Raw genomic sequence first — 24,218 nt, forward strand, 5'->3', positions numbered from 1 at the left:
GGGGAAATGTTCGCTTTTCATGGAGCTTAGTCGTCTAGGATGGGCAAAGGCTAGCTTCACAAATGGGTATAGGGTACTAATTTCCTATTTTTGTCCTCATTAGATTCTTACAGATGGATTGCGTCTGGTATCAGTGTTGTAGTCTCTGGGAATTAGCTTCTTCAATCCTAATTACACGGTGTTTCCAAGCCGTAAAATTAAAAATACAGGAGAAAATATCCAACATTTTATCTAAAAATCACATTCTGGGTTTGTATTCTACATAACAAGCAGTAGACAGGCTGTCATCTCTTATTGGTCCATGGTATATTTATCCATCCCAGCAACAAAAAAAAAAATATTTCAGCTTCTGCCTGGTTTATTTTCCTGCAAGTACATATCCTAAAGTTTCTGCTGGTATTGGTTAATAATTCAAATTTGTGTTTCAAGAAAGGAGGGAATCATTTAGTATCATGTAACAATCAAGGCACTAGCATTGTGCATTTCATAGCATTATAAAAGCAACAGATGCAATGCACCCTCACAGAACTTTTTTTCCATTTCATATACTGCATGTTTATTAGCATGTTAGTGATCATTAGATGTGATGTTAATTCAGTGTCTTAAATATAGGACAGTTAATGTAGGTTATTTTTAATATTTACGAATTCTTAGAGCTTTCCAAGGGCATTCTCGGTAAACCTGGCGAATAAATGGAAACAGGTGTTTTAGTGCCTCTCACTTTGCGCCATAAATCAGGCGTCCTCAGACTACGGCCCACGGGCCATATGCGGGTGTTTTTGCCCGTTTGTTTTTTGACTTCAAAATAAGATATGTGCAGTGTGCATAGGAATTTGTTCATAGTTTTTTGTTTGTTTGTTTGTTTTTTAACTATAGTCCGTCCGGCCCTCCAACGGTCTGAGGGACAGTGAACTGGCCCCCTGTTTAAAAAGTTTGAGGACCCCTGCCATAAATGATAGTGCTAAGTTTATGGCCAAGAGGTTATTCTTCTTCTGAGACTCAGTCTCCATGAACACTCTGAGTCCGCCTGTGCACACCCACATGCCACTCGACAGCCTTGCTTTAAAGAATTGAATGTGGTTAATTAAAAAAAAAAAAAGCAAACACGCTAAAGGGTTCTTTATTGCTTCTGAAGAGTATTTTTAATGACCTCTTTTGAAACAATCACTGCTTATCATAATGTCTCGCTTTTGTTTTTAAATGTTTTATTTTTGGATTGTTAAAATTTATTTATGATGCCCAGTGTGTATCGAACTCCCCCCCCCATTGCTGTAATGTTTTTTCATGACCTATGGTGGGTGTTTTCAAGTGACAGTCAACATCGGTGACTGAAAGACAGACACTAGGGACTGTGAGCTCTTATTTCCCTGAGGAAGTGATCTGGGAGCTAGGAAAGTTCTGGCTGGTATGCTAACAATAATTCTCACCAGCCTGGACGGTTGAGCCTCAGCCACAGGTCTCTGTCTACCGTAGCCCAGGCTCTGTGGTCCCGTCTTGGAAGTTAACTTCCAGCCACAAAAACTTGGCCATGTCCCTTTTGCTTCAAAACACAAATCGAGCTGGCCGGGCGCGGTGGCTCACGCCTGTCATCCTAGCGCTCTGGGAGGCCAAGGCGGGAGGATCGCTCAAGGTGAGGAGTTCAGCCTGAGCAAGAGCGAGACCCCGTCTCTACTAAAAATAGAAAGAAATTAATTGGCCAACTAAAAATATATATATAGAAAAAATCAACCGGGCATGGTGGCGCATGCCTGTAGTCCCAGCTACTTGGGAGGCTGAGGCAGGAGGATCGCTTGAGCCCAGGAGTTGGAGGTTGCTGTGAGCGAGGCTGATGGCAGGGCACTGTAGCCCGAGCAACAGAGTGAAACTCTGTCTTAAAAAAATAAAAAAAATTAAAAAAACACACAAATTGATCCTCACAGGATTACCCGAAATCATTCCCAAAAAGCCACATCTTTTCACGTCCTCTGTGAGTTGGCAGTTTGGACGCAGTTGTGGCCCGGGAAAGGGCATATACCAGGTAGTAGCATATAGTTTTAACGTGGGAGCGCCATTTCTTGTTATCTTTGGTTGCTGAAGATGTACCTCGTTATGAGCCAGACCCCAGGCAATTCAGAAAAGTCGGTCAGATCAACCCAAATAGGTCACACCATTTCCATAGCCGTGTGAATATTTTTTAGTCTATATGCACAAGTTGCCAACCACACTTCATAGGGAGTGTGGATTTTTCTGATGGTTTCAGTGAAGAGTCCTCGATATAAAGAAACCTCATATAAATGTTTGAAAATTCAGCGACAAATGTTTGCAAAATGCATCTCTGTGGACTCAGCGATTGGTTGCCAGGGGTGCCAAGCACAGAGGCATTGTTGCCCTGAATCGCCATGCTTGCTTTTGTTATGCTAAAAAGGGGTCGGAGGTTCCCAAGGTCATGACAGGGGTTAAAGGATTAGCATGGGACAATAAGTACCCGTCAGGAAAATGGAAAAGTAGAACTAATTTCTCCTGCCACCCACCTGTGCTCTCTGTCAAATAAAAACTCGGGGGAATGACATAGTGAGGGGAAGAGACAGAGGTTAATGAGTAACACAAGTTCAAATGTGTAATGTGTTGGGGCGTAAATTGGATCATACAATCTCCAGCGTGGCTTGGGGCAGCTCACAAAAGAAATTGAGCTCGCGGTGGAAAATTTTGGGAGGCAAGCAACTTAATTTCTGTTGTTTGAACAGCTTAAAACTATTACTACGTGCCGGTTGTATGTAGCGTTAAGTTTTGTCTGCAAGAAGCACTTTTAGAGGACAAAAACTACAACTGTTTTGGGGGGGCCGTAAGAATTCTAAACATTTCTTATTCTATGACTTAATCTTTCACATGCGTGCTGCTGAGAACACCCCAGAGATGCTTACTCCCTTGTTCTTGGGATACAATAGACATAAGAAAGTAGCAGCTATATTAAACGACGTTACAATTATTTGAAACTTGGTATTAACAAGTGTTAAAAAAAAATGTGGGAAAGCCTCTCTTAAACTCAGTTGTAGTCACAATGCTTTATTCTAATGATGATACAATTTAAATGTTATACTTTGACAAGTGTGTATCTTTATATCTCTCTTATAAGAGAAAACATTGTGTCTTTAGCATTGAAAAGTTTACGCTTGTACAGGGGGAAGAGAAAAAGGATTTCCCCAGGTTATATAATCTCTTCAAAAGTCGCTTCATCTGGAATTAGGAAAACAGTCCCATGTAAGAAATTTCAGAATCTGCGTGGATTTTTAAATTCTATTTTCTTTTCCAGGCAGGAAAATGTAAACTGTTGCTGTCTGATTTTTAAAAAGCAGAAAAAAATGCCATTGAAGCCGAGGAAACATTTCGAGAAACATAAAAATAAATAAATGACCCATGAGAGTCTAAGGAGGCAGAAAAGTGTCTGTCAGTTCTATTAATTCACAGTGGTGGCCCGACCAAAACACGTTCTGTGGATCTAGCTTGTAGATAAAAAGGAAAGGTCAGGGTTCACAGAGCTAGTTTATCGCAAATGGTTCTCATGGATTTTTGTTTTCCCTCAGGTTTTCTGGGTTCATTGTTTAAATGGCCTCTTCCACTCAATCATTCTGTTTTGGTTTCCACTAAAAGCCCTTCAGTATGGTAAGTAGAAAGGGTATGAATGCTAAGAGATGACTTTTTACTTTTTAAGAAAAATATCCCATTGTCAATGTATGTTTAAAAAAAATAATGCAGTGTTTCATTTTTATGATATTTTCCTTAACCTCAAACTCATGCATCCAAAAAATTGTACACACTTTAAAGATTTTTATTATTCCTTTGGGAGCCAAGTGATTTAATATATGCAAAGCCTTTCTTCTTTTTACTTCTCATGTTTTCCAAACTTGCAGAGAGTTAAATTTTAGGGCTTTTTTTTTTTTTTTTTTTTTTTTTTTTACCTCCACCCCTGTTGATGTATAGTTTGAGGACAGTGAGCGCTAATATTTTATGTAGCCTATTTATTATACCTGTGAGGCTTGTAGCGAGCTCTTTTATCCTGAACCTAATCAGACATGCTAGTGTTTTCAAGCACACTTGAGCCAGCGTCTTGGATGAGGTTTTTAATATGTTTTTTATGTTCGTCTCGAGGTGTCAGATCTTTCTCTGCTCGTTTTGAGGGGCTGATTTTATGCTGTTGGTTTGGAGAGATGGGATGGTGGCTTTGTTTCCTACACACATAAAAATGATGAAATAGCCACTCTAGGACTCGTAAAAGCTGGTGCTGCTATGTCCCGGGGCAGAGCTCGCCTCGGGATCCGGGGAGGACGCCAACCCTTTGGCGATTCAAAACTGCAATAATAAAAAATGTGGCACATGGTCCACCCTGGGAGTTGCCGGTCCCCGCTGTCTAAGGGTTAGTGGTGGCCCTGGCCCCACCTACACCCCCTGCTCCACGGGTACCCAGAGAGATCTCTGTATAAAACCCACATAAGACCAGATGCCTCCCTCCTCGGAAACCCACGAGGCTTTTATCACATTTAGAACAAAACCCTCCACCTCCACCCTATTCCCCATTCTTCACCAGATACTTGAGCTGGCTCTTCCACCCCACCCCCAACTCACCCCACCCCTCCCCTCCCCACCCCTGTGCTCAGAGGGGCCTTCCCAGATCAGCCCATCCGAAAGAGCAACCACAGATGTAGAATAATAAGTTAGCGCAACCACTATGGAGAACAGTATGGAGCTTGCTCAAAAAACTAAAAACAGAATGACCATGTGACGCAGCAATCCCACTGCTGGGTATCCGTCCCAAAGAGGGGAATTCAGTGTCTTGAAAAGATATCTGCACTCACTCCCATGTCTATTGCAGCGCTATGCACAATAGCCAGGATTTGGAATCAGGCTAAGTGTCCACCAACAGATGAATGGATAAAGAAATTGTGGTACATGCGTGTTTCCCCGAAAATAAGACCTACCTATAAAATAAGCTCTAGCAGGATTTCTGAGCATGTGTGCCATGGAAGCCCTACCCCGAAAATCAGCCCTAGTGGTGGGCATGGCTATGAAAATCAGCCCTAGTGATGGGCGTGGCTATGGAAATCAGCCCTGGTGATGGGCGTGGCTATGGAAATCAGCCCTAGTGATGGGCGTGGCTATGAAAATCAGCCCTCGTGATGGGCGTGGCTATGAAAATCAGCCCTCGTGGTGGGCGTGGCTATGAAAATCAGCCCTCGTGGTGGGCGTGGCTATGAAAATCAGCCCTCGTGATGGGCGTGGCTATGAAAATCAGCCCTCGTGATGGGCGTGGTTATGGAAATCAGCCCTAGAGATGGGCGTGGCTGCGCAGCTCATCTGCACAACCCATGCGTGTCGTCGCGGAGCGGGAAAGAACACGAGCAGCCCTTCTCATCCGCCCCGTGAGAGCTCTAGTGCCCCACAGGAGAGATGGGGCCAGTGGTTCTAAAGGAAATAGAGTTGCAAGACATTCAGGATGGGATTCGGGGTTTGGAGAGTGAGGATGATGTTCCAGAAGAAGACGACTTAACTCTATTTGAATCAATGGAGATGGTTGTACCGTCCTTAAAAAAAAATAACACATCCCCTGAAAATAAGCCCTAGGGTGTCTTCTTGAGGAAAAATAAATAGAAGACCCTATCTTATTTTCAGGGAAACATGGTATACACGGTAGAATATTATGTAGCCACAAAAAATGATGAAATCCTGCCATTTGCAACAACAGGATGGAACTGGAGAATTTTATGTTAAGTGAAATGAGCCAGGCACAGAGAGACAAACCTTGTACCTTCTCACGTACATGTGGGAGCTAAATATTATAAACAGTTCATCTCGTGGAGACAGAAAGTAGAATGATGGTTACCAGAGGCTGGGAAAAGTTGCACAGAGTTGGGGGATAGAGTGAGTATGGTTAAGTTACTCTTTTAAAGTAGACAATTCAGTGGTTTTTAGTATATTCACGGAATTGCGCAAATATCACCACTACCTAGTGACAGAACGTTTTTATCATCCCATAAAGAAACCCCCTACCCATTAGCAGTCACTCTCTGTTTCTCTGTATCTTCTACCCAGCCCCTGGCAACCATTAATTTTTTGGTCTCTATGGATTTATCTATTCTGGACATTTCATATAAATGGAATTATATAATACGTTCACCCATATTGCAGCGTGAATAGTACTTCATTTCTCTTTATGGCAGAATAATGTTTTGTGGTACAGATATGCCACATTTTTTTTTTATCCATCCATCAGTTGGTGGACAATTTCCACTTTTTGGAGCAATGGCATGTTGAAGTCCAGGGTACCATTCGGGATGCCCTGACCTTAGACAGATTTTCCAGGTGAAGTCTGTTTTCAAAATGCAAAAGCAATATAGGTATGAAAGACAAGGCATGTGCATCTGTTAAACTGTTATCTCAACATTCTAAATAAGAAAAAAAATCCAGCTCTAAGAAACAACGGTGATCTAGCACCTCTTGTATTTTCCTGGCTGGAGCTGGAACCCATTCTACTAAATGAAGTATCTCAAGAATGGAAAAGCAAGCACCACATGTACTCACCAGCAAATTGGTATTAACTGATCAACACCTAAGTGGACACATAGGAATTACATTTATTGGGTGTTGGGCAGGTGGGAGGGGGAGGAGGGGGCCGGGTATATACACACATAATGAGTAAGACGTGCACCGTCTGGTCACACTTGAGGCTCAGACTTGTGGGGGGAGGGGGGGCAAGGGGCATTATTTGAAACCTTAAAATTTGTACCCCCATAGTATGCTGCAATAAAAAAAAAGAAAGAAAAAGAAAAAAATCAAGTACCAAAAAATAGCTCAAACCAAATAGAATCCGAAACAGCAAGGACAGAGTATGAAAGGAATTCCCAAATAATTTCCTCTTCTGGAGAGCAGATTGTAGATCTCTCGTTGCACTTTTCTGGGGAAAAACCTGACTACCCACCTTCATTCAGCTGAGGCAGTCCACAGGGGAGCTGCCCGTGGAGACCAAGTCTAGCCATGTCCAGCCAACGCTTGCTTTCAGTTTTGTTAAAGGATGAAGGACGTGTATCGTAACTCTGTTTTGTAGGTCTGATGTTGAGGGGTTTATAGTTGTTCTGCCTTATTTTTTGTTGTTAAATAAGGAGGGTTTGGGTGGAGGTTGTTTTGTTTTGTGGTGTTTGAAAAGATGGGGTACAGAAGAACAATAAACATGCAATATAATACGTAGCTATAATTAATATTTATTCTCTTGCCTTAGCAGTCCTCAAAGAGCAGACTCCTGGGAATACCTCTTTTGGGGGATCCATGAGGTCAAAATTTCATAGTTTAAAAATTTTTTTAATAGTATTAAAACATTATTTGCACTCTGGGAGGCCGAGGCGGGCGGATTGCTCGAGCTCAGGAGTTCAAAACCAGCCTGGGCAAGAGCGAGACCCCGTCTCTACTATAAATAGAAACAAATTAATTGGCCAACTAAAAATATATAGAAAAAAAAATGAGCCAGGCATGGTGGCGCATACCTGCAGTCCCAGCTACTTGGGAGGCTGAGGCAGGAGGATCACTTGAGCCCGGGAAATTGAGGTTGCTGTGAGCTAGGCTGACACCAGGGCACTCACTCTAGCCTGGGCAACAGAGCGAGACTCTGTCTCAAAACAAACAAACAAACAAAAATATTTGACTTTTTCACTGCTGATGCAAAAGCAATGGTGGGTACAGCTGCTGGTGCCTTCACACAAAAACAGTGGACCGGTGGGTACGTTGTTCACTGCACCCACCCAGTTTCTCTTCCTGTGCTTGAAGACACCATAAAACCCGTGTGTTCATTGAGTCTTGAAGCTTGGTGCACACCGTGCTATTCTGCCTAGCAAGATGGGAAGTGCGCACAAAGCACTTTTGCACACCACAGTTCAGAGGGGGGCTCAAGGAACAAGGATTCCTCGTGGATTGTCGAGAGCCGAACCAGTTTCTTTCTCGAGGTCATAGAATCGTGCATCGGTGAGAGAGCCGTGCAAAGTGCAAAGTAGACATGTGGATTTTAATGTCATACAGTAAAAAGAAAAAAAGAAAAGGTTCATTGATGCGGTTTCTGATTCCACGCCAGCAGCTCGCCTTGGAGAGACCACCTCTATCTACCTCTTTAGGAAACGACTTGTTGAGCTTCGGTGTGGTGTTGTCAGAGAATATCCACCGTTACTGGGAAAGATGATTAAAAAACTCTTGCCCGTTATAAATCCCCATCTCCCTGTGAAGCTGGGTCTCCCTCCTATATCTCAACCAAAGCATCGTATGGGGAGCCAGCTGCCTTCTGTTAAGCCAGATATTAGAGAAGATTGTAAAAATGTAAAACCATGCCAGTTTTCTCACTCCTTTTTTTTTTTTTTCCCCATTTTGGAAAAGAGTTACTTTTCAGAAAATCCATTGTTTATAAGTATACCATGTTGGGTCTTATTTTTATATGAATCAATATATAATTTAAAATTTTCTGTTTTAATTTCTGATGTGGGAAACATTAATAGATATTAATCTATTAACATTAATAGATACTAATATAAAGCACCTAAACCAAAGTTTTCGGGGATCCTACCCAGGGATCCAGAGACCAGAAAACATGAGAACGAGTGATTTACCTGAATTCTCCAAATGCTAAACTTCATCCTCACTCTCCTCAGAGTGTGAACATCATCCTCACTCTCCAAACCCCAAATCCCATCCTGAATGTCTTGCGACTCTGTTTCCTTTAGAACCACTGGCCCCGATCTCTCCTGTGGAGCACTAGAGCTCTCACGGGGCAGATGAGAAGGGCTGCTCATGTTCTTTCCCGCTCCGCGACGACACGCATGGGTTGTGCAGATGCGCTGCGCAGCCACACCCGTCACTAGGGCTGATTTTCATAGCCACGCCCATCACTAGGGCTGATTTTCATAGCCACGCCCATCACTAGGACTGATTTTCATAGCCACGCCCATCCCCACCCCTAGGGCTTATTTTCGGGGTAGGGCTTCTATTGCGCACATGCTCAGAAATGCTTCTGGGGCTTATTTTATAGGTAGGTCAAATTTTCGGGGAAGCATGGTACTTTACATACGTAACCTTATTTTTACCCTCAGCCCTCTCCAGGGTTTTGCTCCTCCTTGGTGGAGAAACTGAGTTGCGTTGGAGAGTAAGGGTCTGTGTCTCTCAACCTCCAAGCACAGCCCTCCCAGCTTCCTCCGTGCTTTTATTCTAGCATATTCTGTGCTCCTATGTTAGGCTTTGAATAAATGTTGTTGAATATGTGCATAAACAAAATATCGTGTTATACCTAAATCATATTATAATTATATATTATATCATATATTTTTATAATTATATATATGATTCATATATATTATAATTGTATATTATATAAATGTATTATGCCTAAAATATTGTGCTATGCCTAAATTTTTATTATATCTAAATTTTTCAGTTGTTGTGCCAATACTTTAATTAGCCAGCCATTTTTTAATTTTCATTTGATTTTTATCAGCAGTAGTTTTTGTTTGTTAGCTAACTACCACTTCCCTTCGTCTAAAGCCATGTGTGTTTATTAATGATAGCTAGAATAAGGAAAGAGTTCAAAATACGCCCCTAGTTTCAGCCAGACCCTCAAAGAACCGCTACGCCTGGAATCCTATTGGCGCTTCTTGGCCCTCTGTGAGTTTTTATAGATGCCTTTTGGTCCCATGGGAACAAATTTATTGAGGAATAGCGAGAAGATTCCCTGTGACCCTCATCCGTAATGTCAGCAAAGTTCTTTATTACGGTTCATAATGCCTCCTCCTGCCTTCATGCCCACAGCTTTGTTTGAACAATTAGTTTGATTTTTTTTTTTTTTTAAATCTCTGGGACCCTCAGAATTGGTTAACAGGTCAGGTTTTCTTCTTCGTGTCGCCCCTTGGAAATTTTGTTTTGTTTTGTTTGAGACAGAGTCTCACTGTGTTGCCCGGGCTAGAGTGAGTGCCGTGGCGCCAGCCTAGCTCACAGCAACCTCCAACTCCTGAGCTCAAGCGATCTTCCTGCCTCAGCCTCCCAAGTAGCTGGGACTACAGGCACGCGCCACCATGCCCGGCTCATTTTTTTTTCTATTTTTAGTTGTTTGGCTAATTTCTTTCTATTTATAGTAGAGGCGAGGGTCTCACTCTTGCTCAGGCTGGTTTCGAACCCCTGAGCTCAAGTGATCCTCCGGCCCCGGCCTCCCAGAGTGCTAGGATGACAGGCGTGAGCCATCATTCCCAGCCTGGAAATTTGTTTTTAATTCGTGGACTGTTTTAGAGCTGCTTCGTGAGACTTCTGAAAGAATCTCGTTTTCCTTTCTGACATTTTCCTCTCTTCTTTTCCTTACAGGTACAGTCTTCGGAAATGGGAAAACCTCGGATTATCTTCTGCTGGGAAACTTCGTTTACACTGTGAGTGCAGGACTTTGTCTCCATCTGCATGCAAAATCAAAGCCTTTCCTCTGTGCTTTTGCTTTATTTTAAAATTTAAATGCATGCATTTCTGGATTTAAGAGTTGTTTGCCATGCCTTTGAAAGACAGAACAACTGTGTTTTGACTGTTCAAGAGACTTTTATATTAGGTTTTTAAAATCTCATTTGGGTTCACCAACTTTAAAGGGATTCGACTGCTATTGTTTTCAGTATTTTCTCTTGGCTCTTACTACCCTGTTTTTGTTGGTTTTTTTTCCTCCCTTTTCATTTTCTCCTCAATTTTGCATGACCACCATCGTTAGTATTGTCTTGCTTTCCTGGATTTATGGCAAATGCCATCGAAGTGTTCTTGGGTGTGTAACCACCAGTGATTATGCTGGAGTTTGTGATAACCGAAACCAGAGGGGGAAAGCTCATTGGCGTTGGGCACGTTTAACCACTCGAGGCGTGGGGCCACTGGGGTCACCACTCTAAGCGCCGTGGACCATGCACACACAGGGGTCCAGCTCTCCTCCTCGTCTCCACCAAAGAGCCGGAACACGTTTTTGAACCCTTTTTCCCCTTAAAAGACCACTTGAACGCTCAATGCACGAGGGTGCACAGCTGGTGTCTGACAAAAAGCTTGCTCCAAGCTTCGACCCCTGAACTCTCCGACCGGGGCCCTGGTCTCTCTGTCCATGCCCATGCTCATTTCTCCGTGCGGCACCTGCTCTAGAAGCAGGAGGCTGACCGTGCGGCACACTCAGGGAAGATGGGGAAAATTGTCACACGGCGTTTACATATCCGCTGTTCAGATAACTGAGGGACCTCCAGGTCACACGGGGATGAAGGTTCTATCTAGCACCTCCAGGGGGCGGTCTCCTTTCTGTGGACGTCAACCCTGGGGTAATAGTTAAAAGAAAAGCAAAAGAACCTTCGAGGAGACTGGGGGCTTGTTCTCTTACAGCACGAGAGGGAAAACAGAAAGGAGCAGATACTCAACAGAGGAGATAAAAATAAATGAGAGTATGTATCACGGATGTCCCCTAGGGACACAAGTCTCAGAAAGGGTGTTGAAGGTTATGTCAAACTAAATCTCATTTTAGAGAACGTTTTATAGACCCTAAATTAATTGATTTTTGTACTCTAATAAGTTTTATTTCTACAGATATTAACCCTAAATTGCTATCCATAAGATATCCTGCCGTTAGCTGCTCGGCTAATTCACCTTTTTGGACACACAAAGCGAGCAGACAATGGTCTAGTACCGTGTTTCCCCGAAAACAACACGGGGTCTTCTATTTATTTTTCCTCAAGAAGACGCCCTAGGGCTTATTTTCAGGGGATGTGTTATTTTTTTTAAGTGCAATACAACCATCTCCATTTATTCAAATAGAGTGAAGTCGTCTTCTTCTGGAACATCATCCTCACTCTCCAAACCCCGAATCCCATCCTGAATGTCTTGCGACTCTGTTTCCTTTAGAACCACTGGCCCCGATCTCTCCTGTGGAGCACTAGAGCTCTCACGGGGCAGATGAGAAGGGCTGCTCGTGTTCTTTCCCGCTCCGCGACGACACGCATGGGTTGTGCAGATGCGCTGTGCAGCCACGCCCGTCACTAGGGCTGATTTTCATAGCCACGCCCCTCACTAGGGCTGATTTTCATAGCCACGCCCAGCACTAGGGCTGATTTTCATAGCCACGCCCATCACCAGGGCTGATTTTCATAGCCACGCCCATCACTAGGGCTGATTTTCATGGCCACACCCATCACTAGGACTGATTTTCGGGGTAGGGCTTCTATGGCGCACATGCTCAGAAATCCTGCTGGGGCTTGTCTTACGGGTAGGTCTGATTTTCGGGGAAACGAGGTAGTCCCAGGGTTTAATTTGGATTCATCCGTTCTTTATACATCCCACCCTGAGTCATTCGATGAACTGTAGTGTTTGTACAATGGAGTGTCATGTTCCCTTCTGTTTCAGTTTGTGGTGATAACTGTGTGTTTGAAAGCTGGCCTGGAAACCTCGTACTGGACGTGGGTAAGAGCATCTTTCTTTCTTTATTTTAGCGTATTATGGGGGTACAAGTGTTAACGTTACTTATATTGCCCATCCCCCTCCCCCCTCTAGTAAGAGCTTCAAGCGTGTCCATCCCCCAAACGTTGCACATCTCACTCGTTGTGTTGTATACACCCATCCCCTCCTCCCCCCTCGCACCTGCCCCACACCCGATAGATGTTACTCCTATGTGTCCACCTAGGTGTTGATCAGTTAATACCAACTTGCTGGGGAGTACAAAGAGCACCTCTGATGACAGCCGAGAAATGTCACATGGCCTTATGCGTTCGCTCCAGCTTTTTGGTTATTTTTCACTCTTCGTCTGTCCCTTTATCCTAGTTTGCAGGTTGTTAATTATGGGGTGTCAGAGTGGTAGGGGTGAGCTAGGAGTTCTAGTTGGGAAACACTGAGTTAAAGTTAAGCTGGTTACCATAAGATAGACTTCTCAGAGCCCTTTATATATGTGTGTGTGTGTGTGTGTATATATATATATATGATTTTTTTTTCTTTTGTTTTTGAGACAGAGTCTCACTGTGTTGCCCAGGCTAGAGTGAGTGCCGTGGCATCAGCCTAGCTCACAGCAACCTCAAACTCCTGGGTTCAAGCAATCCTCCTGCCTCAGCCTCCCGAGTAGCTGGGGCTACAGGCGTGTGCCACCATGCTCGGCTAATTTCTTCTATATATTTTTAGTTGTTCAGCTAATTTCTTTTTCCTTTTTTTTTTTTTTTTTTTTTTTTTTTGAGACAGAGTCTCACTCTGTTGCCCGGGCTAGAGTGAGTGCCGTGGTGTCAGCCTCGCTCACAGCAACCTCCAACTCCTGGGCTCAAGCGAAACCAACGGGTTTTCTGCAGAATGCCCGTCTGCGACGCCTCTTAAGAAAAGATCTGTAGTCAGACAAGTTTGCAAGTCTCCCGGCTTCCTGGGATACTCACATTATTTGATAATATATTAAGAAGGGCCAGACCTGGTGGCTGACACCCGTCATCCTAGCACTCTGGGAAGCCGAGGAGGGAGGATTGCTTGAGCTCAGGAGTTCAAGAGCAGCCTGAGCAAGAGCCAGACCCTGTCTCTCCTATCAATAGAAAGAAAATTACCCAAACAACTAAAACTAAGTAACTAGCCAAACAACTAAAAATAGAGAAAATTAGCCGGGCATGGTGGCGCGTGCCTGTAGTCCCAGCTACTTGGGAGGCTGAGGCAGGAGGATCGCTTGAGCCCAGGAGTGTGAGGTTGCTGTGAGCCAGGCTGATGCCACGACACTCTAGCCCGGGTGACAGAGTGAGACAGTCATTAAATAAATAAATGAAAGAAAGAAAGAGAGAGAGGAAAGAGAGAGAATAAAGAGAGAGAGAGAGAATAAAGAAAGAGAGAATAAAGAGAGAGAAAGAGAGAGAAAAAAGAGAGAGAGATAGAAAGAAAGAGAAAGAAAGAAAAAGAAAGAAAGAAAGAAAGAAAGAGAGACAGAGAAGGAAGGAAGGAAAGGGAAAGGAAGGGAAGGGGAAAGGGGAGGAACCAAACAAACAAACAAATGACCATGATCTAGCACCTCTTATATTTTCCTGGATGGAGCTTGAGCCCATTATCCGAAGTGAGGTATCACAAGATTGGAAGAATGGGCTCCACATGTCCTCGCCATCAAATTGGCACTGACTGATCAACAGTGAGGTGCTCACATGGTAGTGATATTCCCCAGGGATCTGCAGGCATCCTCAAACTACAGCCCGCGGGCCACTTGTGGGCCGCCTAGCACATTCATCCGGCCCTCCTCTGGGTGTTTTTGCTGCTGCTGCCTGTCCTGCTTAGCAGCCGGCTCGTCCCGGGCCCACGGTGCGCACTCTCCAACCATCTGAGGGACAGTGAACTGGGCCCCCTGTTTAAAAAGTCTGAGGACCCCTGGATTAGGGGGTTCGGGGTGTAAACTCAACAACTAAAGGTGAGCATCACAGAGGGGGGAAGGGCATGCCTCTAACTCCTCCCTGGGGAGAGGCAAAGATGTAAAATGCAACCAAAATGCTTGCACCCTCATATAAAAACCCTGAAATTTAAAAAAAATAAAATAAAAAGAGGGTAATCACAGAATCTGTGAACGTGTCCGTCGTTGCTCGTGTGCTCGGTTTACCTGACTGCTGTTTCCTTGCTCTGCAGTTCAGCCACATTGCAATCTGGGGCAGCATCGCGCTCTGGGTGGTGTTTTTTGGAATCTACTCGTCCCTGTGGCCCGCGGTTCCCATGGCGCCGGACATGTCGGGAGAGGTAACCATGCTAATAGCCCCCGTTCCAACAGAGCCCTAAACGTTGCTTTTCAGCAATGAACTTCCACCGTTCGGCACGATCTTTCCGTCTTGTCGATTTAATGCAAAAATGGTATTTGACCGTTTAAGTTCCTCAGTTGTGACTGGTAAATCTCGATAGAATGCTTTAAACCCGAACATTTTCTTTTACCAGAATGTTAACGACTTACCCTTTCACAAGCATAGCTAGGACCATAAAACATGCTTCGTCAGGAGCTCGAATCTCGTGGCGAAGAATGTCTTAAGTAGGCCGGGCGCGGTGGCTCACACCTGTCATCCCAGCGCTCTGGGAGGCCGAGGCGGGAGGATCGCTCGAGGTCAGGAGTTCGAGACCAGCCTGAGCAAGAGCAAGACTCTGTCTCTGCTATAAATTAGTCAAACAACTAAAAATAGAAAAAGAAAAAAAAAACATTAGCCGGGCACAGTGGCACGGTGCCTGTAGTCCCAGCTACTCGGGAGGCTGAGGCAGGAGGATCGCTAGAGCCCTGGAGTTGGAGGTTGCTGTGAGCTAGGCTGATGCCATGGCACTCACTCTAGCCTGGGCAACAGAGTGAGACTCTGTCTAAAAAAAAAAAAAAAAAAAGAAAAAAAAACACAAATTAATTGGCCAACTAATATACATAGAAAAAATTAGCCAGGCATGGTGGTGCATGCCTGTAGTCCCAGCTACTCGGGAGGCTGAGGCAGGAGGATCGCTTGAGCCCTGGAGTTGGAGGTTGCTGTGAGCTAGGCTGAGGCCACGGCGCTCACTCTAGCCTGGGCAACAAAGTGAGATTCTATCTCAAAAAAAAAAAAAGAATGCCTTAAGTAGAAGATGCTGTTTTTACATTCGACCATAATTTCACAAATACCTTTTGGATGAGAGATTTGGGGACATGGTGAGTCTCTCTCTAGGACAGCCTGTCGTTTTCTGTTCTGATCTCTTATTCTAAAGAAAAGCACGCTATCGCCAGATTAAGTGTGCTGTTGGGAGTTGTCTTCATGAGAGCGGTTTGGTTTTCATCTTGAAGGAATCGGGGCATCTGTCGTTGCAGCCTTACAGCGGCCCGTTTTCGATTCTGTCTCCCAGTTTCTTGTTCCACGGGCAGGAATGGAGTGATTAGGTGCTCGTAGGGAGGAGTATCAGAAGAGCTCTCCCTTCCTTCAGAAGAGATTCCTGCAGTAGGAGGGTTTATGATCTCAGTTGCAGGAAATTTGACATGCAATGTACAGAAGGAAATGTGGGAAGCATTTCAGGATTTCCTGTGACCTCACAGTCACTTGCAAATCAGAGTCACGTGAGCCCCGTTGCAGGACCTTGTTTTACCACAGTTGCAGGACTGCTTTCCCGGGTGTGCAAGCACGTACTGCCCGAGTACCTTTTTCACGTCTGACAGTCTGGCTTGTAGATCATTTTCGTGAAATTTTATCTGACAGCATCCTGCCTTTTTATAAATTAGCAGCGTGCAGACACATGTAAGAAAAACTTTTCGTGGTTGAATTTACTGGAGAGAGGCATTGTATACTATTACAGCAAAACCAGACATGTCAGGGAGCGTGGGCTTCCTTTTAATAAAAAAAAATAAAATAAAAAAATGAAGGCTTGTTTTGAAACATGGTCCTGTGAACCCTAGAAAACGTGCATGCAGCATGTATTATAAGAAAAGAGAGAAAGTTGTGCAGGCGTCTCCTCTCCTTACCTTGGGTTCTGAGTCCCTTTTTCTCCTGAAAGAAATAAAAATCGATGGCTCTATACGATGCCATTTGGAAGATCCAGTTCCGTTCTTTTTTTTTTTTTTTATGGGATGTGCTCTGATTGGACCTGCTTTTTTCCTGCGGTCAATGCTAATCCGATACCTTTTTCGTTCGTTACGCGTACGTACGTCTTTGCCTCGTTTTAGGTCGTTTCTTGATGTTTATTTTATTTTCAAAATGGGTGATACGAGATTTTTCAGACCCAGATGGTGTAAGCAACCATGGCCCGCGGATTTGATGACAAGAACGGAGTTGTTGACCACCTACTTCTAAGACAAGTGTGAGGTTCGGCTGGCTTTTTGCCAGCCAAATGTAATTCTGCCTCGGCCGGTGGCATTCCCAGTATTAGCCAAACACAGAACTTAATATCATCTCTCGAGACTGTGTTTAATTCACAGTGAAATGAATGTCAGTACTCCCATCATGTGGGACGTGCTGACACAGGATCTCTTTGTTGTTGCTTTATTACTACTGCTACTTTGAATATAGTGCTAAAAAATAGCTGGTGGTCCGGTGAAAATACAAAGAATGGGTTAATTCAGCTGTAGACTTTACTAGCTTGTCCAAATGTAAGTCTGTTTTATTATTTAAAAAAAAAAAGAAATGCCGTGTTTCCTCGAAAATAAGACAGGATCTTATATTGATTTTTCCTCAAGAAGACACCCTAGGGCTTATTTTCAGGGGATGTGTTATTTTTTTTTAAGGACGGTACAACCATCTACGTTTATTGAAATAGAGTGAAGTCGTCTTCTTCTGGAACATCATCCTCACTCTCCAAACCCCAAATTCCATCCTGAATGTCTTGCGACTCTATTTCCTTTAGAACCACTGGCCCCGATCTCTCCTGTGGAGCACTAGAGCTCTCACGGGGCGGATGAGAAGGGCTGCTCGTGTTCTTTCCCGCTCCACGACGACACGCATGGGTTGTGCAGATGCACTGCGCAGCCACGCCCACCACTAGGGCTGATTTTCATAGCCACACCCGTCACTAGGGCTGATTTTCATAGCCACACCCGTCACTAGGGCTAATTTTCATAGCCACGCCCATCACTAGGGCTGATTTTCATAGCCACGCCCATCACTAGGGCTGATTTTCGGGGTGGGGCTTCTATGGCGCACATGCTTAGACATCCTGCTGGGGCTTGGTTTATGAGTAGGGCTTATTTACGGGGAAACATGGTAATACTTTAAATTTAGTGCTTGCAAAGCATTTTGGTGGGTGGTGTATTTGTAAATGAGCTTCACAACAACTTCATAAGAAAGCTGCAACAAGAATGCCAGGCAGATTCTGAAGGGAAGACCGTCTTCATTTAACTGTTTCTCGAGCACTCGAGTCATAGGTCTTGAAACAACATGGTAGTAGCCACATTCAGTTTTTAACATCTTCATTGTAGGTATAGAGTCACTAGTTCCGTTACAACCCAGCTCATTTCAGAAAGAAGTGACTATTCTTAGGTTCACACCTTTCCAAACTTGAACTTCTATATCTTGAAATTCTATGTCTCATTCAAGAGAATAGCCAAATGCGTAAGTATGTACACACATGCATATATACATGTGAAAAATTCGTTTATGTTCCAGTATCTAAATGTATATGTGCAGAATCGGCCTTTTATTGATCTGTTAACTTTCATAGCAATAGAGTTATTGCAATATATTATGTATTACATATATTGGTACATATCATAGTATTGCATTTATATATAGTATATATACTATATACATATAGTGTATATATATACTATACTATATACATATAGCGTGTGTGTATATACTATACATATGATGTGTGTATATACATTATACATATAGTATATATACTATATAGTATATATACTACACATATAGGACACTATACTATAGTACCATATATAGTACTATATATACCAGTATATATAGTACTATATATCCACTATACATATAGTGTATATATGCTATGTATGTACTATAGTGTATATATATACTAATAGTATAAATACTATATATAGTATATAAGTATATATATTCTATATAGTATATATATGCTATATAGTATACAATTATATATTAGTGTATATATAGTATATAGTGTATATATACTATATTGTATATACTATATATTATACATAGAGTGTATATATGCTATATAGCATACAATTATATATTATTGTATATATAGTGTATATATACTATACTGTATATACTATATACTATGCATAGAGTGTATATGTATGCTATATAGTATACAATTATATGTATAGTATATATATGCTATATAGTATACAATTATATATTAGTGTATATATAGTATACATATAAGGTATATAGTATACAATTTATATAGTGTGTATATAGTGTATAGTGTATATATACTATACTGTATATACTATATTCTATACATATAGTGTGTATATATACTATATAGTATACAATTATATATAGTGTATAGTATATATATACAGTATATATATACATAGTATATATATACACTGTGTATATATACTATGCATATAGTGTGTATATATGCTATATAGTATACAATTATATAGTGTATAGTGTATATATACTATATAGTATACAATTGTTTATATAGCGTATAGTGTATATATACTATATAGCATACAATCATATATATAGTGTGTAGTGTATACATACTATGTAGTATACAATTACATATTAGTGTTTATATAGTGTATAGTGTATATATACTATATAGCATACAATTATATATATAGTGTACGCTGCATACTGTGTATACGCTACATACACACTAAAATGCAATGTAAGTGACACCAGCTCACGGGTAAGTGTCAGCGCCGGCCGACCGAGCGTGTTCTGTACCGAGTGCGCTGTGGAGCCCAGCCCAGAGCGCCCCCTCCACTCGAGGCTGTCCCGAGGGCTGCACGCCCGAGCGGGCCCCTTCCCTCGTGAGCACCGGCGGGCGGGGTGTCCCATCGGAAGACCGCCCCGTGGGTGCCGCCACTTTCCCGTGCTGGCTTGGCAGCCGCCCCTCCCCAAGCGGCACGGCCGACTGTGGGCGAGAGCGCGTTTTGTCTGCCCCAACACTTAGCAGGGCCGGGGGGTCAGGTGGGGCAGACGGAACAAGGAGGGCAGCCCTGTCCCGCTCCGTGCTGGAACCTTCCGGAAGGTTCTGAAGGCACCTGCGAGGCCGCCTTCTGGTTCCTAAGACCGAGACCCTCCTGGGTCCTTCTCTTCGCTGTGTTCTCTCCTCTTGGGGGAACGCTTTAGATGCCGAAAGGGCTCGGACCGATCACTCTCGTTAACCGGCTCTCGGGGTGCAAGTCGTGCAAACTAGGCAGCTCACATGTACAGGTGTCAAGCCTCCGTGTTCGGCTCCATGGACAGTCACACCTCCATCAGGGCGTGTGGCAGTCGTTTCCGGTTTATCGTCTCAGTCCCACCGTGTGTAGACAGAGCCGTTTCTATCAACGCTCGGGAAGGGAGCGGACGCTAATTGTGCACCTGCTGTGTACAGTCTCCAGGTACTGTGTTTCGTGCCGGGCACGCTCTTTGCTTCCGTTACATCCATTATTTCAGACCTTCGTGGTGAGCAGAGAAATCGCCAGCAACCCAGAGAGCGTTCAGCCCAGGTATTTCTCTCCAGTCGCCATGGGTTTCTTCTGAAATTTTAAAGAATTCGGCACCTTCTCATTGGGGTCCATCGCCCTGCTGTTTTTCCCTCTCAAGTGGAAACTCTCTTTATCTTGTGGCCGTCTTCCTTGCATCCAGCTGGTCCGCTACCTCCCCGCTCGCCCGGGGCCCTGCAGAGTTTCCGTGAGTTAGCCAGATGGAAAAGTGGTCCTGTGTCTCTGTTTTTTTGTTTGTTTTTTTTTTTTAACAAATGCCCAAATTTTTTTTTTAAATTCCCACTTTTCAGCACCTGCCTAATTCCCTCAACCCCATTTATAGAGATTGCATCCTAGAAATTCGATCCTAGCTTCTTGCCTCTTCCTAATAGCAGTATTAGTATCAATAATACCTGTCTCATTAAGAAAAGCGATGAAATGGGAAACTCAGTCATCAGAGAATGTTGGGCGGCTGCCACTTAGCTATCACGGGGCCCTGGCGGAAGCGCTTGTCGCGTGTTTGCTCGTTTCGTGTTCAAGCATCACCTGTGAGGCGGGCGGGTCCTATTAGACATCTCACAGACACGGGGTGGTCACATCAGTTTCTCAAGGCCACACGGCTCCTGAGTATGTTCCTTCTCCGTTTCTCCTTTCGTCTTTTCTTTCCCCCTCCACGGTGGCTTTTCTCCTGGCCTTACCAATTTTAAAGCTTTAAAGCCCTTTTACAGAAAGAAATTAATTGGCCAACTAATGTATGCATGGAAAAAATTAGCCGGGCCTGGTGGTGCATACCTGTAGTCCCAGCTACTCGGGAGGCTGAGGCAGGAGGATCGCTTGAGCCCAGGAGTTTGAGGTTGCTGTGAGCGTGGCTGACGCCACGGCTCTCTAGCCCGGGCAACAGAGTGAGAATCTGTTGAAAGAAAGAGAGAGAGAGAGAAGAAAGAAAGAGAGGAAGGAAGGAAGGAGGGAGGGAGGGGAGAGAGAGGAAAGAAAGGAAAGAAAGAAAGAAAGAAAGAAAGAAAGAAAGAAAGAAAGAAAGAAAGAAAGAAAGAAAGAAAGAAAGAAAGAAAGAAAGAGAGAGAGAGAAGAAAGAGAGAAAGAGAAAAAAGAAAGAGAGGAAGGAGGGAGAGGAGATAGAGAAAAGAAAGAGGGAAAGAAAGAAGGAAGGAAGGAGGGAGGGAGGGAGGGAAGAGAGAAGAGAAAGAAAGACAGGGAGGGAGGGAGGGGAGAGAGAAAAAAGGAAAGAAAGAAAAGAGAAAGAAAGAGAGGGAAGGGAGGGAGGGGGAGAGGAAGGAAGGAAGGAAAGAAAGAAAGAAAGAAAGAAAGAAAGAAAGAAAGAAAGAAAGAAAGAAAGAAAGAAAGAAAGAGAAAAAGAAGAAGGAGGGAGAGGAGATAGAGAAAAGAAAGAAAGAAAGAGAGAGGGAGAGAAAGAAGGAAGGAAGGAGGGAGGGAGGGAGGGAAGAGAGAGAGAAGAGAAAGACGGGGGAGGGGAGAGAGAGAAAAGAAAGAGAGGGAAAGAAAGAAAAGGAAGGAGTGAGGGAGGGGAGAGAGAGAAGAGAAAGAAAGAAAGACAGGGAGGGGAGAGAGGAAAGAAAAAAAGGAAGGGAGGGAGGGAAGAGAGAGAGAAGAGAAAAAAGAAAGGGAGGGGGAGGGGAGAGAGAAAAAAGAAAGAGAGAAAAGAAAGAGAAAAGAGAAAGAAAGAAAGGGAAGGAAGGAAGGAGGGAGGGAGGGGAGAGAGAAGAAAGAGAGAAAAGAAAAGAAAGAAGGGAAGAGAGAGAGAAGAGAAAGAGAGAGGGAGGGAGGGAGGGAGGAAGGAAGGAAAGGAGGAAGAAAAGAGAAGAAAAGGAAGCCCTTTTACCGTCCATGCCAGCGACAGAGTCCTTACTGGCATGTGGCTGGTGCACTAGCAGGTCGTCACCTGTGGATACCGCCCAGCCCACAGCCGCCCCCGCTGCAGGGACCAGAAAGCTGCTTCCCAAACATCTCCGGCTTCAGCGCAGGCTGGGTGCCTCCTGCCCCAGCCCCAACCCGGAGCTGAGCTGCTGCTCCTTCTCGGCGGGTGGGCAGGGCGTTCCCGTCTGGGGAGACATTCCTCCGTGTCCCTACTGTTGTAGCTTTGCTCTCTGTCTCTGTGACAGTCACTCTGCCTCGCTGCCCATGATACTCGTCCAAGTGACAACGATTAGCAAGTTACCCCAGTACTGCATCGAACGACTGAAATGATTTAACTGCTCAGAAGGAAATCATTATGGCATGCCGGTGGGCCGAGGGGAGGGGAGGAGCAGGGACGGGTTATGCGAACGTCGTAGACACTTGGAAAATGCACACAGACTGTAAGAAACGACTTAGGGAAAAATTTTTTCGAAAATCGTGCAAACAAACCTGGCGGTGACTTTAACCACGCCCCGGTCTTCCTCTCCTCTCCCAAATATGGTTGTGATTTAAGGGGAGGGCTTTGTTGTTGTTGTTGTTGTTTTATTATTAGTTTTTATTTTTTTCCCAGACCCGACTTGTGTTTTTTTCACACCAGCACAATTTATGGGGCAAGGCGAGCCCAGGGGACAAGCACTATGTCATATAAACACACCCGCTGGCCTGGTTTTTTCCAACTTATCTCCAGAACCTCCCTGGGTATTTTTCTTTTTTTTTTTTTTAATTTCTAGAAGAAAATATTTTAGAGCCCATATGATGAGTCGGCCTGATTTAAAAAATAAAAAAAATAAGAAAACCATCTCAAGGATCATTTCGTAGGGGGATCAACACCCGGAGGTCCGTGTCGGCAGAGCGTTCGAGTCTACCATGGAGTTGCAGACGAGCACCGAGTCCTCCGAGCCCGATCGGTTTCTGCTCTCCCCGGCCTAAGGGATCCATAAACCACGGAAGGAAATTGAAGTTAAGGGACGAGCATGTGTGGTACCAGATCTCGGGTCTCTCGGCTGAGCTTCCTAAAGCCTTTCTGAAACAACGGTGAAAATCTCGAACGCTTTGGGTTCTCACCCCGCTAGGCGAGGCATTCGTAAACTACATTAGCGGCACGATTTCCGTGAATCTCGCTGTGTCACCTGTTTCATGCAACGTCATCAATTAACTTTCCGTAGGCTGGGCACGGTGGCTCACGCCTGTCATCCTAGCACTCTGGGAGGCCGAGGTGGGCAGATCACTCGAGGTCAGGAGTTCAAAACCAGCCTGAGCAAGAGCGAGTCCCGTCTCTACTATAAATAGAAAGAAATTAACTGGCCAACTAATATATATAGAAAAAATGAGCCAGGCGAGGTGGCGCATGCCTGTAATCCCAGCTACTCGGGAGGCTGAGGCAGGAGGATTGCTTGAGCCCAGGAGTTTGAGGTTGCTGTGAGCGAGGCTGACACCACGGCACTCTAGCCTGGGCGACAAAGTGAGACTCTGTCTCAAAAAAAAAAAAAAATTACTTTCCATAGCAGGAATTTCCTGGCTGAAATGGTCCTCATTCATCTCTCAGCTTCTAATTGCCCAAATGGCCTGGAGTATTGTACTGCCCGGCCGGCCAGCGAGTGTGGACGGTGTTGGGCAGAGTTGGGGTACACGGGGTTTGGTCCAACGCTGCTGTGTTCGGCCGAGCAGCCCGGAGGGAGTCGCCACCCAAAGCTTTGTCAGATGTTCTTCAAGGAGCCGGTGGTCGTCAGCCCGTCCAGTAAAACATGCCATCGCTCACGGTCCTCGTGCGCCTGCAGTAACTAAGACCGGCAGACTTTCACAGTTCTACCATGTCTCCCCAAAGAAAACAAGACAGGGTCTTCTGTTTATTTATCTTTTCCTCCTGAAGACACCTGAGGGCTTATATTCAGGGGATGTGTTATTTTCTTTTTTTTTTTTTAGCACGGTACAACCATCTGCATTGATTCAAATAGAGTGAAGTCGTCTTCTTCTGGAACATCATCATCACTCTCCAAACCCCGAATCCCATCCTGAATGTCTTGCGACTCTGTTTCCTTTAGAACCACTGGCCCCGATCTCTCCTGTGGAGCACTAGAGCTCTCACGGGGCGGATGAGAAGGGCTGCTCGTGTTCTTTCCCGCTCCGCGACGACACGCATGGGTTGTGCAGACGCGCTGCGCAGCCACGCCCGTCACCAGGGCTGATTTTCATAGCCATGCCCATCACCAGGGCTGATTTTCAT

The 24,218-nt window shown here is 44.3% G+C and overlaps 1 protein-coding gene across 4 annotated transcripts in view; it reads left to right on the plus strand.

Annotated features, from left to right (window-relative positions):
- The window catches only part of ATP8A1 (ATPase phospholipid transporting 8A1), a 231,557-nt gene that overhangs the window by 185,298 nt on the left and 22,041 nt on the right, over nucleotides 1-24,218 (plus strand). For all 4 annotated transcript variants that reach the window (XM_075997957.1, XM_075997956.1, XM_075997959.1 and 1 more), the window contains 4 exons: nucleotides 3,561-3,639; nucleotides 10,354-10,415; nucleotides 12,397-12,453; nucleotides 14,617-14,724. In XM_075997957.1, coding sequence (XP_075854072.1) covers nucleotides 3,561-3,639; nucleotides 10,354-10,415; nucleotides 12,397-12,453; nucleotides 14,617-14,724 — 306 coding nt within the window. The remainder of the gene's footprint in view (nucleotides 1-3,560; nucleotides 3,640-10,353; nucleotides 10,416-12,396; nucleotides 12,454-14,616; nucleotides 14,725-24,218) is intronic.

This window comes from Microcebus murinus, chromosome 26, assembly GCF_040939455.1.
Source record: "Microcebus murinus isolate Inina chromosome 26, M.murinus_Inina_mat1.0, whole genome shotgun sequence".
NCBI classification, from domain to species: domain Eukaryota; kingdom Metazoa; phylum Chordata; class Mammalia; order Primates; family Cheirogaleidae; genus Microcebus; species Microcebus murinus.